The 20,101-nt window shown below is 32.0% G+C and overlaps 1 protein-coding gene and 1 long non-coding RNA gene across 2 annotated transcripts; one reads left to right on the top strand and one right to left on the bottom strand.

Annotated features, from left to right (window-relative positions):
- Positions 1–49: 49 nt before the first annotated feature.
- LOC106665268 lies at positions 50–9,748 on the top strand. Its single transcript, XR_001340288.2, has 4 exons — positions 50–93; positions 1,313–1,411; positions 1,494–1,612; positions 8,461–9,748. It is a non-coding gene; the product is annotated as an uncharacterized LOC106665268 (long non-coding RNA).
- Positions 9,749–9,835: 87 nt separating this feature from the next.
- LOC106665267 (endocuticle structural glycoprotein ABD-4-like) lies at positions 9,836–19,742 on the bottom strand. The gene is made up of 3 exons (XM_014391589.2): positions 19,653–19,742; positions 17,231–17,349; positions 9,836–10,175 (listed from the first exon to the last, which is right to left on the bottom strand). Exons 1-3 carry the CDS (start codon positions 19,659–19,661, stop codon positions 9,902–9,904), a joined length of 402 nt encoding a protein of 133 aa, XP_014247075.1. The 5' UTR covers positions 19,662–19,742; the 3' UTR covers positions 9,836–9,901.
- Between the last annotated feature and the right edge of the window lie 359 nt (positions 19,743–20,101).

Genomic DNA, 20,101 nt, shown 5'->3' with positions numbered 1-20,101 from the left:
TATTGCGTAAATTACATAAATAAATATTTCACGGTAATAAAGTTTTTTGTTGATAGTGTTTATCTCACATACTTCAAACACACCCAGCCTTTGGTAAGTTGTTCAATTTCGATCAATCAATCATTTGTAATCTATAATGTTTTTCTAATTTTTTTAAGTTGAAAAAACTTAGGGTTGAAAAAATCTTTACAGTTCTGAACCCCTAATTTTTTATTCTTAACTCATTCCACATAATGTGTGGTGATTAGTGACCGTTATTCGATGATTATTCAGAAATCGTGAAATGCGGTCTGGTGAGATGTAGGTTTCAGAAAAACAACACGACTCGCAAGAATGGCACAATTACACAGAAAACAAACACTTGAGTGAGTAGAAATACTTTGAATGAATATAAAAAATATATTTTGCATTGTATAAATTCACTTTTTTCCACATCCTACATGTATTTGTTAAATTTAAATAATGTTTGTAAATCCCAGGCCCTGAAGATGATCTCAATAAAGATGGAGACGTTGGCACGATAAAGAAAATCTTTTTCAGAAACCTACTTCACACCAGACATCATCTCACGATTTCAGAATAATCATTCCACATAATATCCGTTCACTAAAATTCTTTAGACTTAAATAATTTTAAAAACCACCATAATTTTGATGATATAAAAATAAGTCCGTTATTTAATAAAAACTTTAAAAATCCTGGATTGAGTGAGTTAGTAAAGTAGCTTAGTTTTCCTTCATTCTACTCCACTTAGGGTGTCATACCATCAGCGTTGTGATGAGAAGAGAAGAAAGAGTTCAACGTTTTTTATTAGCTTTCAATTAATTTAGGTTTTTAGATGAGATAAAAAATGTCAGTGTCACGAGCGGGATTCGAACCCACAATCTTTGGCTAGATACGCCGCTACTCTACCACTTGAGCTAACGTGACTTCGATCTACTCGGTCACTAACTTCACATCTCAACCCCACCTTTTGAATTTGCCCTCCTTTTTCGCCATTTTCCAGTGGTTATATATCGTATTATTAACATCGGTTATATATAGTTATATATCGTAAAACTTCGTTTTAACTCTCTTCTGAGGCAAGGTAAAACGGGGTTATAACCGGGAAGCACTATTACCGGCAAATCATAAAAACAGCTTAAAATGAAGAAAATTTATTTAAAAACATTGAATGTACAAAAATGTACATATACATAAAATAAAATGTAACAAAACTTGTACTTATTCAATTACATATTAGACGTGCCTAGAATAAAGAAGCGTTCTTCATTTGTGCCGGTTTTCTGTTTATTATTTTACTTTTTTTCAGAAAATCTGTTGAGTTGGCTCAAATATACCGCGGAACTTTTGAGTAAGTTAGATGATAATATCGTGAGAGTTGTGCACATCGTAAGCAGTCAACAAACAGGTATATCCTCTTTAAGGACCTAAACCATTTTAAGGCAACGTTTAACCGTTAAGGATATATTTCATTTTGTTGCCCATGTCAGAATTTCGATCCTGTATCGAGGACATAGAATGCTTTCCATGTCTCATGTGCTTGATCCCCTTAACATTTAAAACGTTTGAAAAATCTCAAAGCCTTGCACTCTATGCACGTCATGCTTAGGTAGGTACGAGTTCAATAATGTTTAGTTAATAGCTTACTCAATTTCACACATCTGATAGTGAAAATAGTTAAATTCATAGCCAACTACCGGCAGATAATTTATACATGCCGCACAAAACTTTTGAAATACATGTTCAATATTTTATTTTTCGTTCTTTGTTTTAAATAAAGTGTTAAAAATAAATCAATCTATTTTCATTTACAGTCCAATTTTTACTTACTTTTACTGCTATTTTGTTATCCCATAAAGAATCACCCTGACCATAATGATAATAATTTATCTGGTAATTTTTTTTATTTATTCTAGAATTTTTAACGTAATTAAAATACAGAATTATTAGTACATTTTCTAAAACATTCGTAAGAAGTACAAGGTTTAAGTATAAGGTTTTTAGTTGAGATAAAAAAGTCAATGGCACGAGCGGGATTCGAACCCACGATCTTCGGCTTGATACGCCGCTGCTCTACCACTTGAGCTATCGTGACCTCGATCCACTCGGGTAAGTGGTAGAGCAGTGGCGTATCAAGCCGAAGATCGTGTGTTCGAATCCCGCTCGTGCCATTGATTTTTTTATCTCAACTAAAAACCTTAATTAATTGTAATATATTAATTGGTCAAGCGGACCACGAAATTAGTGAATTGTAAATAATTTCATATACAATTATTTCAGTTAAATTTAATCATCGTCAATTCTAGTGTCATCAATCGTCAATAGTAGTGGCCAAGTTTTCGGAAATTCTATTTCGTTTCAAATTTTCACACAAAAATGGCTGTGGTATATCTGGGATACATAATGATATTCATGACATGCACCGGCGATGTAAACATTGTTCAACAATCGGAACAATTCAAAACCACACTTTTGACATACCTACACAGGTTTAATAAAAAATTAATTCCATATCTTTTCCATTAAACTTTTAAGAATAGTCGTATTTGTTGTACCGTTAATTATTAAAACCATTTGAAAACAATTTCAGTAGTTGTCAACACATTTATTTTACTTTTTTTCTAAAAGGAAATAATGTCGTTACTGTAATTAATGTTATTGAAACGATTTTTTAAAAGTGATTTTCAAAATAAACGTCTCAAATGTAACAAAAAACACAAGTTATAATTTGGGTTTTTGTAAATATTTTCATTTAATTTTTATAATGCATACAATAAAAATAAAAGTGTTTCCTTATATATAAAATGTAAGTTAATGAACACAAGGATAAACCCTTGGTCCACGATATCCGACGGATTAACTGTAAACTGCATAGAGAAAGTTTTTTATACTACCTGCCCAGAGATTGCGCTAAGCATTAAATATAAATTCCATAAATATAAATCTCCATAAATATATAGTTAAATATAAATATAAATTTCCATTTTTTCATAATATTTATGTGAAATTTTGGTCAAAATTGGTAAAACTACCTATCCAGTCACACGTGAAATATTGTTTTAATTCTATTTGTTTGTGTGCGTTTTTTATTTTTTGAGAATTGCGATAAAATTGTTTGATTTTTTAACGTATATTTGATTGCCTTCATAGCACTACATAACTTATAAACATTGGAAAAAAGCGTTGTTGGTCTATATGAATCCTGGAATTTATCAACTTTTCATAAATATGTTAGTCGATAAAAATAAAAACGCCAAATATTATTGGCTACGTAAATTTGATAACTATGATAGCTTTAAGTTTGAAACCGTGCCAATTCACTTGAACTGTGTTTATTATTTATCTACAATTAGAACCTGTTTGTTAAAAATTTTCCACAAAACAGGACAATTTGGTGACAAAATATACACCATTTATTAAAACGTTCTCGCTGAGTTTTTGCAAAGCTTAATTTTTTTTTAAATTGTTAAAGAAAAAAACGGTCTTGTCTTCTTACGTGTTTTGAAAAGAACCATTTAGTTTTTTTGCATTCATCTATATATAGCATTTTTCAGTCAAATGAAACTTTTTTTCAATCAAATGAAACCTTACTTCAAGAAAATGAAATCCAAACATTAGGGTGTTTTATAAAAAGGCACAAGTAATTCAAATGTTAGTAATTTATGCATACATTTTTATTGCCTCAAAANTTTTCTTGAATTAAGGTTTCATTTGGATGAAAAAAGGTTTCATTTACTTGGAAAGAGGTTTCATTTGCTTGAAAAAAGGTTTCATTTGCTCCGAAAAAGGTTTCATTTGATTGAAAAAAAGTTTCATTTGACTGAAAAATGCTATATACATCCCTCCGCACAAACTTCAAGCTTCGAAGGAAAATTCCTATACTTCGGTTGGAATGTGCTCAACAACTTGATCTACGCACCCTGAGGAATTTTTCCACATGTATTTTCACCGCGGGCTTGGCAATACTGAGTTCATAATTGTTCGCCTTTTGAAGGGCACTGCATTATCCACTTAAGTATTTTTATGATAGCCTCAGCTCTTCCATAAGGAAATGCAAATAGGTGTTTCGCTCCTATTGTAGATCTATAGCTTATTTTAACTTTTTCCGTAATAAATTAATCCCTATTTGCTTAGTGGACATAATTGACCATGCCTATTATTCCAATTATTCTTTTTATCTAAGGTTTTTAGCTGAGAGGAAAAATAGGTGTCACGAGCGGGATTCGAACCCACGACCTTCGGCTAAAGAAGGGCCTGGGTTCGAATCCCTCTCGTGACACTTATTTTTCCTTTATATTTATTTATATGTACATTTATGTATGTTTTCGACTGCTCTGGCCAGGTCGCCTAGGTACAGTTTCAGACGTAAGGAATAAAGTAAAATATTTCCTCAAAAAATGTTTTTTGTTACTTTTTATGACAATTTGTCTTGGTGCATGTTAAATTTTGAATTTATGCTTCTAACACTTTTTGACGTGTTGGCGTACATTAAGTTTTTAAACACCTTGGTCGAATGATGCTCTTAATGTTAATCGTAAGTATCTGTTGTTAATTTATTAATAATTAATTAATTTTCGCAAGTTTATTTTTAAGAATTATTAAATCATAAATGTATAAAAAATATTTCATTTCCCTTTCATTTTTTTACTGATCAGTTTTGAGGTTTCACGATACAATGTTAAGATGATCGACCTTACAACCTTGATAATCGGTCCTTTATTTGTCCCCTCGAAAGGTAATAAAGTTGTAAATGAAGTTTCAACGATAAAAGGCGCTTTAAGTATGGTCAAACTTGCTTCCGTCACATGCTCGGTATCTTTTTTCGCCTGCCTCACTTCAGTCCAGGGTCAAACCGGTGTCTTCATCCGCCTTAGTAAATCTCGTACTATAAATTTAACCGGCATCATTCGCATTAAGAGACATTTATAATCTATCTAATTCTTTATGACTTTCGTTGTTTTTTTTTTAAGTACGAGATCGAAGGTTGATTCCATTTTCACAGGTTTTTTTTTGCCAAGTATCAACGCTCTCTTTGAATTTTTGGTATCTTTTCCTTGAATGCACGTTGAAAATGTATTTTTTTCAAGGAATGCTCTCGAAATTTAAGTGGCTCAGGTATCAAAGCAATCGATTATAAAATTCGTCGAATTTATTCAATTCTTCCATCAATGTCATTCCGACAATTCGATCCGTCAAAAAAATGGCTATATTATTTTTAAACTCTAAACCAATTAGAAGAGTTATGAAAAAATAAGAATTATATATATTTTAAAAAATTATTTTCTCTACGGAATAAGGAAAACATCTAAAAGAAATTATATAAGTTTTATATTACATCGGCATGAAACAAACCGTTCAAGATTGAAAAAAGTACAAAATAATAGCATATTTTTAAAACTATTTGATTAAAAGTAAGTTTATTTTTTTAAATTTAATATTCTTTCCTTTATAAAGTACATTTCATATAATTTTCAATACAATTTTTCCAGTGTTGTTTTATTTAAAGACAAATAGTGTTTAAAACATCTGTATGCTTAATTATGAATCTAATAATTTAGTTCTGCAAAGTCATATTGATCTACTTATATATATATATACATGAGAATATAGATAAAATATTTATTGATTTATATAAGCTCAACTCTACATTCGCATACAGAATCGAACTTATTACTCCACGGATAAGGGTCTTACTTCGCCCTTATCCATCTTGCCCAACAAAACCCATCCATATGAGGATAAGGTGTCTCACGTGGAAATGATCCTGTGACTTTTTTTTTTGAGGAATTAGTAGTGAAGTACAATGGGAGCATTATATTGATATATGTTTATTTTTTATTTATTTATTTTTTTATTTCTTGACTGGGCCTTCCGACATCTAGGTCATTTCAGCCCCCAACTAAGTCTATATTCTATTTACCCTTTCAAACACTACATTCATGCAAATAAATACATTCATACACATAAATACATCCATACAGTACACTCATTCCGTTTGGACGGTGGAGAACTTGATAATCCTTCACCGACCTAGACTTAAACTAATGTAGATTGGGGTCGATGGAGTACTTTTATAAATATTCCGCCATCGACCCCGAACACACACTCTTACGCTCTCTACGGTCGAGGGGCGATGATGACGTTACATTTCACCCTCACCCCTCGCCATTCACTCTAATAAATACATGCACTCAGACAAAACATATAGACACAACAGATAAGACATATTATATACAATAAAAAAAAATTTCTCCTAAAAAGAGGAACAAGGGTCTCTGAAACTCGCTTCCGTGTTCGAGAACTCTTCTTAAGTCCGGCGGCATGCCTACACGCTCTCTGTATGGAGCCAAGGCATGACACGCCTCTATTATGTGGGACACATCGAGCAACCTTTCTCTGCATAAAGGGCACCTGCGCGGGCTTTGGCCCAAAAGCAGGTGCCCATGGTTCAACCGCGTATGGCCAATCCTCAGTCGGGTGAGGACGATCCCTCGTCTCCTGCTCAGATTTTCTGAGGGCCATCTACCGGTCGTGCTCTCGACTCGCAAGAGCTTCTCCGACGACCCCGCCCACTGACGCTGCCATCTTTCTTTTATCATATTTTTAACTGCGTGTTTAGCGTCAGGGGGCCTGATCGCGATGGTCCGATCTGGAGGGTGGGACGTACCGGCTTTCGCCACCTCGCCCATGTGTCAACCGAAGATATATATCACTATATGTCAATATATGTTTATTTCCATGTAAATATGTAAATAGCTCTAAACTATGTCTATGTATAAAAAGTGCTGGTTATTAACTTTAAACCCTCGTGGTAAAACTATTTAAGTCAAATTTGGTCGAAAGAAGATGCAAAAGCACACTGGGTTCTTTCTCGACCTAAACATTACACACAGCCTGTATGGCCTAAAGACTTACTAAATGTGACTTACTAAATTTTTAAGTCGAGAAAGAACCCAATGTGCTTTTCAGACATCTCGATAATATCTATTTGTCTATTTGTAAACTCGAATATCTCACATACTTAAATGGAAAAAATGTATTTACGTATGCCCTAATAAATACTTTTCTAGGTGAGAAAAAGATATATGTTTTTGTCTACTTGTTTTTGCATATGTTTCGTTGGTTAACAAGTGAAGTAGTGCATGTACAGTTATCTGGAATATAAAATATATAGGTTGTTAATATAATTTTTCTTACCCTATTTTACCCACCTAGCAAATAACGGCGTAACGTGAATAACGGCGGTGGTACGATAATAAGCATGTGCCATAAATTTTTATAATATAGTTAAAACTAGATAAGTGGGTAAAGGGATAGGTACCAGAAGTCAAGATTGAATTAAATAAATTAAAAAACCAATTGAATATGACAACTAAAGTGAAAGGGACTTCGGTGGCCGCAACGGTTTAAGCGTTGATACGGCGCTTATCACTGTAAGGTAGGGGAAAAACATCCAGTGTTCGAATCCAGCGACCCTGCATTCGAACCCGACATAATTAAAAATCTTTCTTTTTTTTAAATAGCGGCACCCCGGGGTATAACGCCTCGAAAAAAAATTTTTTTTTTGACAACATCCCACTCTCCTATACTCTTGGAGTGGAAAGAAAAGAACATATTTATTAACATGTATGTTAGACACAATAACAAAGAAAAATCCATCCACATCACCTTACTCTCCGTAAAAAGTTCTCTTCCCCAGTCTAATTAATATTCCCCTCCCAACTGCTGACAAGGTGTGGTATCTCGGAGTGTACGTCGACACACCCTTGACGTGGAATCCTCACTGATGATTGAAACGTCAAGAAGTTATGTCACGATATAGGGCTTTTGCACGACTTCTGGACAAACGCTCGAACGAGTGGTATGTTATTAAAAGTTTCGAGTAGAAATGACGCGAAAGAGTTAATAGAGAAGATCGCTGTATAGTCTACAAATGTGAGCGTGGTGGTTTTAGGATATTATAGTCAGCTGTATAAACCTGGTATAATGCGGGAAATGGCACGTTACCCCGTGGAACCCCAGCTTGGATGCGAAAATATTCTGGGAGGGATTGCCTTCACTAACTTCTGAAAAATCGGGTAACTGCTGTAGAAGATGGTCTAGGGAAGGTGCTCTTGAACAGCGAGCCCGGGTGCCAAACTCGAACAAAAGCTTGGCTTATTTATGCCAAGAAAGGACGCAGAACAGTTCTGCCTCATCTGAAGAAAGAAGGTCTACCATATGATGGCACTGTTGTTGGATAATTGAAAGCAGTTGTGAAAACGAAATTGTTCGTCGGGGATTATATTTTGATAATTTAGGATTAAAATAATTTTTTAAATAGGAAAAGAGTGGAAATTCCAAAGTGCTTCGGTTATTTTTTTCAGGAAAGCAATAAAACTGCATAAGTCAAATGGTAACTCAAAAACATTATTGAAATATATTTTATTGGTAATAAACTAGTATATTCTTTCGCAGCTAGTACAAGAAGCTTATGCCAAGAAAGGACGCAGAACAGTTCTCCCTCATCTGAAGAAGGAAGGTCTACCATATGATGGCACTGTGGTTGGATAATTGAAAGCAGTTGCGAAAACGAAATTGTTCGTCAGAGATTATATTTTGAGAATTCAGGATTAAAATAATTTTTGTAAATAGGACATGAGTGGAAATTCCAAATGTTCTAAGTGCTCCGGTTATTATTTTCAGGAAAGCAATAAAACAGCATAAGTCAAATGGTAACTCAAAAACTTTATTCAAATGTATTTTATTGGTAATAAAGGAGTATATTCTTTCCTTAATATGCAAAAAAAAAAATGAAGAAACGTTCTATATACCGTGGTGCATCGAACTCTTTGAATGAAAACTATATTGATACATAGAACCTGGTAAACCTAAATAATTTAATAGATGAAATTAACTTATAAAGATAAATCATAGTTTTAATTATTTAGAATGTTTTGATAATAGTTTTTAGCAGTTTCTGGCAAAATTCCTACATGGCAGAGAAATCTTTTTTCTTGTCATCCGACAGGAATGACTTCTGAATCAATGACGTATAAACTTTTTTAATACCATCAGGTTTACCCCTCTTTTAGTACATTAACACGTTTGCACAAGTCTGTGTCATTGAAAGTGGACTTATACTGGATAAAACCTGGATCATCTTTAGACACTTTTATCGTAATAGCCTTTGTAAAATTTACTTTTAATATAGAGTCATAGGCGTGTTTTAAATGTAGAAAGTACGAATGTTCTAGGTTAAGTAGCTAATACACCATGGCACACAGAACCTTTGGAAAAATCATATGTCCCGTACTTAAACCAGTGCCATCTTTGAGGAACGTAACAAACCACTTCTAAAGAGGTTTGGTACATAGAGCATTATTAGGCTTATTGGCGATGGCACATAGAACATTAAGAAAAAACACCTCAGTTTTGAGAAAATTGGAACTTAGAACGTTTGGAATTTTCACTCTTCTGGAGATTTCCTAAAATTTTACTCAAAATGGGTGGTAGACTTATTGACTCATATGACGGAGTAAAATGTGTTGGTTTTTGTTTAGGGAACGTTTGTGTTTCCATGTTACAAGGAAGTAGATACGTAGTAGAGAATTAAATAGGTATAAATTGAATATAATGGCTTTTTTTGGGTAGGTGTTTGAGGATTTTAAGAGTTTAATTTATTTTAAGAGTAAAGTTTTAAGGTCAAAACCTGGAGCTTTCTTTGATTTGAGATGTTTTATGGCCGAAAGAATGTCTAAAGATGAAAACTCGTTAGCTTTAGACTTTTTATATAAAACCAATTTATATTTACATAAGGTTCAAAAGCAGAGGGCGTTAAAAATGCTCATTCTTTTAGCTTTACAAAGCGGAGTTTATTACAAAGATTTTACAAAGATTTTTGGCACAGTTTGTTCATTTAACCTTGGGGAGTTTCCGGCGTGGAAGGGAGTGTGGCGAGATAGTCGAGTGCCCTCTGGATGGCCTCCGGTACTGGAGGAGGAGTCGGGAGATGAGCTCCCTGGGGAACAAAGCCGTTCTCGTCGGCGGTGTAGGTCAACTGGATGACCTGACCGTCTGGAGCTGTGTAGGAGAAAGACCCCTGGGCCGTCTGCACTTCGTTGGGCTCTCCCTGGCCGAAATTTTTGACGAAGCCGCTTTCCTTGGCGGCAATGCCGTTACCGGTTTCGTATCTGAAATTTAAGAGAAGAAAACGAATTAGAATATATTTTAGAGTGCTTTTGAAACTAGCGGCCCAGAAGGGCTTGGCACTACACGCCAGGGTAATGAAAATTTACGTGTGTTCTAAAAATTGTTGTAGAAACTCAACTACAAAGATTTCGACAATTTCACAGAAAACATGATCACCTTCCCTTCTATGTAATTAATCAAAATCCCTGAATTGATGTGAACATTAAAAAAGGACAAGCATACTTTAACTACTTTTAATCAAGAATATTTTTAACACAACCATGTGATTTTCAACATTATCATATTCATACCTCATCCCACTCCAGCAAAATTAAAATCAATATTATAATAAATATAATTGATAAATCCCTTAATTTAAGTGACAATTGTTTCCTACAAAAGAGTAAATTAAAAATTGAAAATATTCTTGTTTCTAACGGTTACCCCAAATTACTGATTAGTAGGGTTTTACGTCAAGAATAATAATGTTGCTAGGTAGGCAGAGTAATTCAATCGTTAATAAAAATAAAAAATTTAGTTCCTTAACCTTTGTTAAAGACATGTCCAAAAAACGAAAAGTTTTACTTGAAAATGAAATTAATAATGTAAAAATATTATAATTAATTAAGGTTTTTTGTCGAGATTAAAAAGTCAATGGCACGAGCGGGATTCGAACCAACGATCTTCAGCTTGATACGCCGCTGCTCTATCACTTGAGCTATCGTGATCTCGATCCACTCGGACACCAACTTCCCATCACAACCGCACCTTTTGAATTTTCCCTCATTTTTGCCATTTTTAAAATGTCGTGTAATCGGATTGGATTCTCGACGACAAATTTGACATGGGAAGTTAGTGTCCGAGTGGATCCAGGTCACGATAGCTCAAGTGGTAGAGTAGCGGCGTATCAAGCCGAAGGTCGTGGGTTCGAATTCCGCTCGTGACAATGACTTTTTTATATCAACTAAAAACCTTAATTAATTTAGATGAACATTTTTTTCAGCATATAGTACTTATCTAAAAGCATGATATATATATATAATATTTCATTTAAAAGTACATAAATAATTTACATCAACGAACATTCTCTTCAATTAAATGGATTCAGAAAAGATTTAACGGTGCAGAGGGTTCAGTGCTTGTCAGCACAGAGGGCCAGACCTCTATAGACTTGCTAAACCCATAAAAATGCATGGCAAGGACAGCCCAATGCACTTGGAATATATTAGTCGATTTGGAAAGAAAAGTTCGGAAAATTTCAATAAACTGGATTAAAGCGCACTCCGGCATACAGGGAAATTAAGAAGCGGCCCGAAAAACTTTAACTAGAATGGAATGAAATGTGGTAAAACACTGACAATGTGAGCCCCACCAAAAAATTGTATCCAACAATATCACAAAGTCTAATTATATAGATAAAACCACACAGATTTACTCTGGTCACTGAAAACAAAAAGCACACCTAAAAAGGTTCATCAAGGATGACTTTTGCAAAGCCCAAAATTGGGAACACATTTTCTTGAACTGTACCAAGTTCGACAAGAAACGATCCAATTTGATACGTGCAATAGGCCGCAAATATTTTTAAAATTAATTAATACATTTAAAAATGAATTTGTTCACTTATGAAAAACTCAATTTTGATTAAATTTAAATTATTTAAGATATAATAAAGTTAATTCAAGCCATCAACGTGCAATGCCATTATCCATCATATTTAGTGGTCTGATTGACAGAATTAGTTCTTTCAATTAATTATTCTTTGTATTGGTTGAAATGAATGGAGGATCGAAGTCACGATAGCTCAAGTGGTAGAGCAGCGGCGTATGTAGCCGAAGGTCGTCGGTTCAAATCCCGCTTGTGACACTAGCTTTTTGAATAATTATATCTCAAATCTAGATGAATATATCACTTATTGTAAAGCACGTGTAATATGTCTTATGAAGCATATAGTAAACAAATTCCCTCTTATTAGGGGTACTCGTAAGAGGGGAAAAAGTTAACAATTCCGAAGGTTCTCAACAGAATTTCACGATGCTCATCCCAACAAAATTGTATCACGTAAGGTTTTGACACTCCATGATTTACTGCGTCATAAACTTTTCTTAAAAGGGAAAACATTTTCTGCATAATTTTGACTTAAAATTTGACAGCCGTGACGCAAAGGATAAAGATCCTTTCATCCGTTCCCTCGTTATTTCAATTGTTTAAAATTTTACGTTTAAATTGTCGGGTTTCAGGCCGTTCAAGAGGAAACGCAATCACCGTTCAAGATAAGCATTAGTGAGTCGTTAACGAATGGTTTTTGTTAAAGGAAGCATCAGGTAACGGCTGTGATGTCTGACAAATTGCATCATCACTTTAAACGCTGAACATTGTTCATTTAACTCCTTCCTTGTTGTTAATTCACTTTTAGTGAATATACAAAAACTAAAATATTATTTCCAGTTAACTTGAACTCATGTAAATATATTTTTTTAATGATTAAAATTGTTTTAAATACCGTCCTACTAATTAATCATAAGTCCATTTTAAAACATTGTAGATCGATAAATAAGCGCGCTCTTCCGACTTAGTGCTTAAGTTGAAAGTTCAGAGAATTCACGCTGTATCTTTCGATTAATCATATCAATTCATATTATCACAAGTCGATTATAAGAAAACATCAAAAATTTTATTTGCCATATAAATTATACTGGTGTATTTGTAAATAAAAAGGCAAATCATTGATTGGTGTACTCGACTATTGAGAATTGAGGTGAATATAAATATTTCAAAATGGTCCGATGCAATAACTAAATCCGTGAAACCACGGAAACAAAAGAAATTATGATAATATTTGATTAATTTTTAACATTTTTAGTCGTCAATATACATAACTGAGTATGTACAGTAATACTTTATGGATTTTACTTTCTTTACATTAGTAACAATAATTTGTAAGCAATGTAGTAGTTGTAATTAAGAATAAAACAATGTAACACTAATTAGTACCAGTCATGAAATTGATTATTGTTATTTAAATAAGTTAGGTTGCCCAATATTTTTTGCAGTTGCAATATTTGTAATTTTTTTAACAACTAGCATTAGAATAAATTCAGAGTTTTGAAGAAAACTTTGAATTGAACATATTTATATAAATGTGTGGTGATTAGTGACCGTTAATCGATATTTTTTTAGAAATCGTGAGATGCGGTCTGGTGTGTTGTAGGTTTCAGAAAAACATTTTCTTTATCGTGCCAACGTAGAAATACTTCGANTTTATATAACATGTAATAATAAAAATGACAATATTTAAGCAATATATGTAATTTCTTTTTCTGCAAATTTTCGACACCTGTTGTACTAAGATTTTAAACGTGTTTTTTTATAAATATTTTGACTACAAGTTATTAATTGTTGTTAATGCTTAATTTCGGCTTGTTTTGTGTTCGGTCTTTCTTAGCTTTTCTTCTTTCTCTCCTTCAGCGTCATTTTCCCTTTCTCGGCCTTCTTTTTCTCTCTCTCAGTCTCTCACTTTCTTTTTCTCAATCTTCATTCTCTCTCTCTTTTCCTTCTCTTTCTCTCCCACAGCCTTTTATCTGTTTTAGCCTTGGCTTTCGTTCAGGATTGTATTCGCAACACTCATTTGAAATAAAATTGTCTTAATTACGATAAAATAGTTTTGATGTTCATATTTTTTGTAAAATTATTTATTTAAGTATGCTTTGTATATGTATTAAAGTAAGTTAGTTGGTATTAGTAATTGAAATAGTTAAATCGTCATAAATTGAACTGCTGTTATTGTAATAATAAATTTACTTAAAATTAAAACTATTTTAGTTCATTATTAAGGTGGCATGTTACTAATGCATAATCGTATGAGTAAAGTGAGGGGGACAGTAAAGGACGGAGCCAAATTAACTTTAACCCCTTATATCTGTCCATTACTTATGGGAATAATATAAATTAAAGAGAAAACTGAATAATTTGGGGTGGTTGTGTATGACATGTTTGATTGTGATACGTGAATTATTAGTGTATAGTAGTGTATACAGACATGGTGTGTATACAAAGTAAAAACAGTAAAGACAAATAGTACAAAAACCCAAAACGGTTCATGGCTGTCAATTTATATTTTGTTGTTACATAACTAATGCGTTGATATTATGCACAAATTATCATTATGGTGTAATCAATTTTAAATATCACTTTAAAGAGTAAAAGTTCAAAATAAAGGTACACGATGAGTAAGAATTGATGGCGACAATTCATGTCAGTTCATTGGTATTCAATCACTCGAATTTCTCCTTGTGTTTATTATTTAATCGGTTATTACCGCAGCACTGTTGTGAAATGTTTATAGCGTTTCACAATGATGATGCGATCGTCTCAAGGCTTTTTTCTCGATTTTAATTCGGTACCGCTGCAATTGTAAAACTCGGATCCTAATTCCTGAGTAAATAAGGGAGACGTTTATCTATGAAAGGAACGCGGCGGAGGGGCGCATTTGCATGTTGTTTTGAAACGTATTTTCGCATCCCGTGTTGGGGTATTTCACGTAATTTGCCCCAACGTCCTTGGCTGAGAGCCGGCGAGACCTTTTTCCTTGCTTTATACAAGACTCATTAGGAGAAAAAGCAAAAGGATCGGATGGGAAAATCCTAATTCGTGCACTTCTGATGCTGTCGGAGGCCGGTAATAGCCGGTTGTCTTCGGAAGCGTTTCGTGACATGCCTCGTGAGGTAACAATATCCGAGTTGTAACCAGCTTAAAACCGAAAGACAAAAAAAAAACAAAAACCGTAACACAAACATTAACATGATTGTTTTCAAATTTTATTTTATTATATTTTCAAACTTTAAATTCTAGAATACCAACTGACAAAAAATAAGGCTACAACGTAGTGCAAAGAAAAACTACTTCCTCTAATCTAAAAAAGGAAGTGTGAACCAAAGGAAAATGCCCAAGACTACAGCTAAAAACTTTATCACACTGTGTAATTTCAATATTAATTTTTAGAAAGAAATACTTTCTTCATTGGTTGTAAAAATCTGTAAGTCAAAATATCTAAATTAAATTAACAAATAACCAGATACAGATTACATTTGATTTTAAGCTTAATTAATAAACTTTTTTAAATTATGTCTAATATTTTACACATAACAGATAAATTTTTTACGTTTATCAATATCTGGACATTCTGGTCCACTTATTTTCACTGTGCTTCAGGACTTGTTGCGTCATGTTATTTTTCCATCAAAATCTGTTATAGACGAAATACAATACAAATCAAATGCTGATAGATTTTTTTAAGAAGTTGGCAAGGCGCTCATTACTTTAAGGTTCCCGGAGTCGAATACATACTTACAAATGGGCTTTTTTTTATTTGTTCTTAAACACCAACCACCCTATAACCTCTTGTGGAAATACCCTCGTAAAACCTCAAATACATAAAGAAAGTTTAATAAGCCAACGTAACTTGTCGTATAAGTGTGAACTCAACCTAAAGAATCTTCAATTAAAAACGGTTAAAATAGCATGTTTCAACATAGTTTAGATATGTAGTAGTAACATTTTAACTAAATTACCAATCGTTTATTATATATTATGGGCAATATATTGCAAATGACACATAGCATTGTAATTATAAGTGTGAAAAAGTTGTAATTTTCTAGCTTTAAATATATTTAGATCCCGGTCTTTTTATTCTCGTTGAATGAAAATCATTTGCGATTAGGCATTTTCTAATCTGATGCGCATGCATGACAAATGAGTCAAATAATAGAAAAAAACCATATGTTAAATTCAAATCATTGATGTTTCCTTTTATGAAAAGTTGAAAACCATAACGTGGTACAAAGATAAGTTAACTCCTCTATATTTTAAATATATATAAATATATATGAATATTTTTTTAAGGGAGATCTAAAGGAATATTTTGCATTATGAGACAAAAACGTAAAGATAAAAGCATATATTTTTAAGATCGTACTACGAAACAATTGTTAAGTCCTTTATAGGTGAAACTTAAAAAAAGAATTTTTGAACAACGTAACAAACAATCAGATGTATTATTTTATTTTTATTACATTATTTATTGTGAATTAATATTAAATAAAGTTAAAATATTGTTTTTGGCACAAGGTGTTGAACTAATTTTAACTAGTTCCAATTTTCTCAGTAGATCGAAATATGGACATTCTGGTCCGCCCATTCTCGCTATATATCTCATCTGTTTCATTTTATGTCTGTACTATATGTAACATAGGTTATTCAAAATTTAACTTTATTGAAAAATACCGTACTAATTGTTATTATTCGATCCGTTTAAAAAAATTCCACATAAATTAATTTTGATTGTATGGCTAATTTTTTAGAACTGTAGCACCGACCTTCTTAAACAATTAATTTATACGAGGTTTACTGTGATTAATGCACATGCGGATGTTACTTAATGAATACAATTAAGTCCTGTTTTAATCTCTTTGGCCTTTAGACTCACAAGATCACGACGATATATTTTAAATTTCTTGCATCGTAACACATAAAAACAATTGAAGAGTTGAAAAATGCATATTTATATTAGCCAATCGAATGATCAAATAGTACAATTTTAAGTCGTTTTAATTTAAAAATTCCTTTCTCCTGTTTAGCAATTGGAAATGTTGAGGAACACGTTTAAGCTTTAGGGCTTTTTCAACGGCTTGTCAACGCGGATCTCGTGCGCACGATTCGTCGTAATTTACGGCAATCAATTTAATTTATTTATCAACGGGTTGGTCCGTGTCTTCTCGAGGTGCGCTTTGGTCAGATATGTTTTGTAATTTTGGTAATGATAGGCGATGTCGGACTAAACGTGGATCAGGACCATTCGCGACGATTAAAGTTATGTAGCCTTACAAAACTATTTTGTTAAGAATAATAACAAAACTTTTTTTTAAATATATATATGTATATATGATCATCTAACAATGAATCTTTTTTTCCTTAGTTTTTCAATAAATATCAAGTCATTCTTGGAAAAAAAATATTAACCATTAAACTATTTTAAATTAACGGTCGAAGTAATACTTACTCCCAGTTGTATGTTCCGTCGAAGTTGACGTTGTTCTCGTATTTAAGGATCGGGATGGGTTCCGTGGATGGGCCCTGGGGGGCGGAATAGGCGAGAGCCAAGCACGACAAAAGGACCAACTACAAAACAAAAGAGAACAAAATTAAATTTAATTGAACGAGAATTCTGAAATTAAATCGTGAAGATAAACTTAAAATAGACTTCAACGAGGGGGGAAACTGGGTCGAGACGGTTTAGTTATACTAACCAACAACACATATCGTTATTGAGTGACAAACAATTTCGCCCCGTGACAAAATCGACTCAAAGAGTATTTTGAAAACAAAATCAGAATTATTAATTACCTAAAATTATTAAATTACGAGTTATTTGACTTTTATTACTCCGACATGCAAAACTTTTGACATAAAAAAATCGAAACTAAACTCCACAGTTTAATACAATAATATAAAAAAAAGGATGATTGTGCTTTATCCGCGTATATAATATTCTAGCAAATTTTAATCGAAGGAAATACAATAAATCGAAACGTAAAAATTACCAGACAGTTTTACAAGATAATTTTGATACGGTGAGAAATTCAACAGTTGTAAAAACAAAAAAGCATTTTTTTAAATTATTTAAAAAAATTAAATCTATTATAATCTATTATTATTCTATATATTAGATAGAGATTGTACATATGATAAATTCTTTTTCAAAAAACTAGTAGTCAACCAATTACCTTGAGATCTTATGTTATGAAAATTATCAAATTACCCCACATTAAATAAAAATCATAAAATAGTTATCGTTGTAATAGATTTAAGTGAATATAATTTTTCGTGAAACGAATGATCTGTCTTTTACACTAACATTTTTAAGATATTTGTTTATTTTTTTATATTGGCAATTGTATTAAAAGATTTTCTATAGATTGTAAAATTGATTAAAATCCATTGTTTAAGAATAATTTAATTTATAAATCCAAAATTCTTGTTGTAAATTAAGGCGTTTGTCCTATCACTGTATAGGATTCATTTAACTTCATACTAATATTTATATAATAAAATTTATTATTCATGCCTTATTTGAACAAAAACTTGTTATATGTTTTGTAAGATTAGTATTTTTGTCTATTAACCCATTTTTCCACAAAATTTCACAGTTACATTTATCAAAATTTGCAAGTTAAATTTCAATTTTTCAACATTTAAATATCAACGGAAACGGTTGACTTTTAAATTCCATTTAACCTTTTTTATGCTCATACACTACTACTAAAATATACCTAGTGCGGGCTTTCAAATTATAATATTATACAATTAAATTATACAATTATTATATACAAAATATAACTTTTTTGTTTAATTCTTACACTAAAATTCACCATTTAGCATTTATGGTTATTCAAAAATTACATAGGTAAACCAAAAAGCAATATAAGTTTGAGCGCAATTTAGAATATTTTAGACCACAATTAACAATTCACGATATGCAATTTACTCTTAATTTTTTCATATTTTCCTTTGAGGAAAATTGACGAATTTAAATTATTTTAGTAAAAAATTGTGCATTATAACAATAGTAAATTCAAAACTATGATATATAAGAATAATTTAATTAAAAAATTGAAACTTTCAATGGCAACTGGGCAAAATTTTAAATTTCAAGAGCAAGAAATTTGATTTTTTTTGTAAATTTTACTATCACACTGTCTCAAATCTGATATTAGAAAATCCTTGTAATATAGACAGAAAAATATTATCTCCACATTTTTTCAATTGTTCAATCATTTGTTTAATTACAAATTTATGATGTCTTTAATTAAATTGCATAACTTGTCGTTTAATAATATTAAATGATAATATTTATACGAAGATTTGTTTAAAAAAAAAAACATTGTCTACATGATAGTAAATTATGATAACCCGTTAAAAATGAAATTTAACAAATATTCATAAATTTCAATTTAAGTTAACGAATAAAAATTATATCGTTGAGACAAACCCTTTTTTTATTTTAGAATGTTTAAAGAATATTGAACAAATGCATAAATTATTCCAAAAATTTAAGTAATGACTACGTCGGATATTTTGTGAATGTGTTTTAAAAAATCTAATCAATAGCATTTAATATTCTTTTGAACTACAAATTGAAAATAAAAAAGAATAAAACAAAGATATTTCGAGTCTTGTAGTTAAACACCATTAGATACGAAAAGAACATGTTTTTTGAAAAATGGTTAAAATTTTTCGTTATGAAAATTATACTAGGTGTTTCCTTGATAATAATTGAAAATTGAAAAGACACAACGCGTAAAATTCAATCAACGGCCATCCGCCTGATTGTACGTCTTGGAAAGAAGTCCACACCGTTCCACAGCGTTTCTAATAACGAAAGCAACAAGCACTTGTATATCCGTTGAAAAAGCACTAATCACCTTGTACATGATAGCAGGTTGATGTCTACTGATGTCTGTCGGCAACTCCTTCTCAATATATAGGATATCACCCCCCGCTTTTGTACAGTACCATTAACATAATAGACAACCAAAGGTCGGGGCTGATTCCCCCAGCGCCCCCACCCTTCACTTGCAATTCCACTATTCTGCAGATTGCGTATCCCAGGTATTGGTGTCGAAATATTTCTAGTTTTTCCTATTTCTTCTCATATTGAATACGAGCTCTGACAATTCTACAAGGACAGTAAAAAAAATTAAGATTGGTATTGTCTAATTTATTTATAATGTTTATTGTTTAAAAATATGAACTTTTTCTTTTTACACTTACACATTTTTATTCAACATATATTTATCCTTAAAAGAAAATCAAGTGATACTTCAATTGGCTTTTATATCTCACTTTTCTTATTAACCAAGCATATAATTAA

The sequence above is a fragment of the Cimex lectularius genome, unplaced genomic scaffold (genome assembly GCF_000648675.2).
Source record: "Cimex lectularius strain Harlan isolate CLEC.00 unplaced genomic scaffold, Clec_2.1 scaffold186, whole genome shotgun sequence".
Lineage (NCBI taxonomy): Eukaryota > Metazoa > Arthropoda > Insecta > Hemiptera > Cimicidae > Cimex > Cimex lectularius.
The sequence above is the reverse complement of the archived record's forward strand: the minus strand, read 5'-3'. Positions and strand labels throughout refer to the sequence as shown.

Bases quoted from the DNA above. Each gene is read 5' to 3' on its own strand.
- LOC106665267 (XM_014391589.2), bottom strand. The intron at 10,176-17,230 runs GTAAGTATTACT...CTTAAATTTCAG, and splicing joins GACGGAACATACAACTGGGA to ATACGAAACCGGTAACGGCA.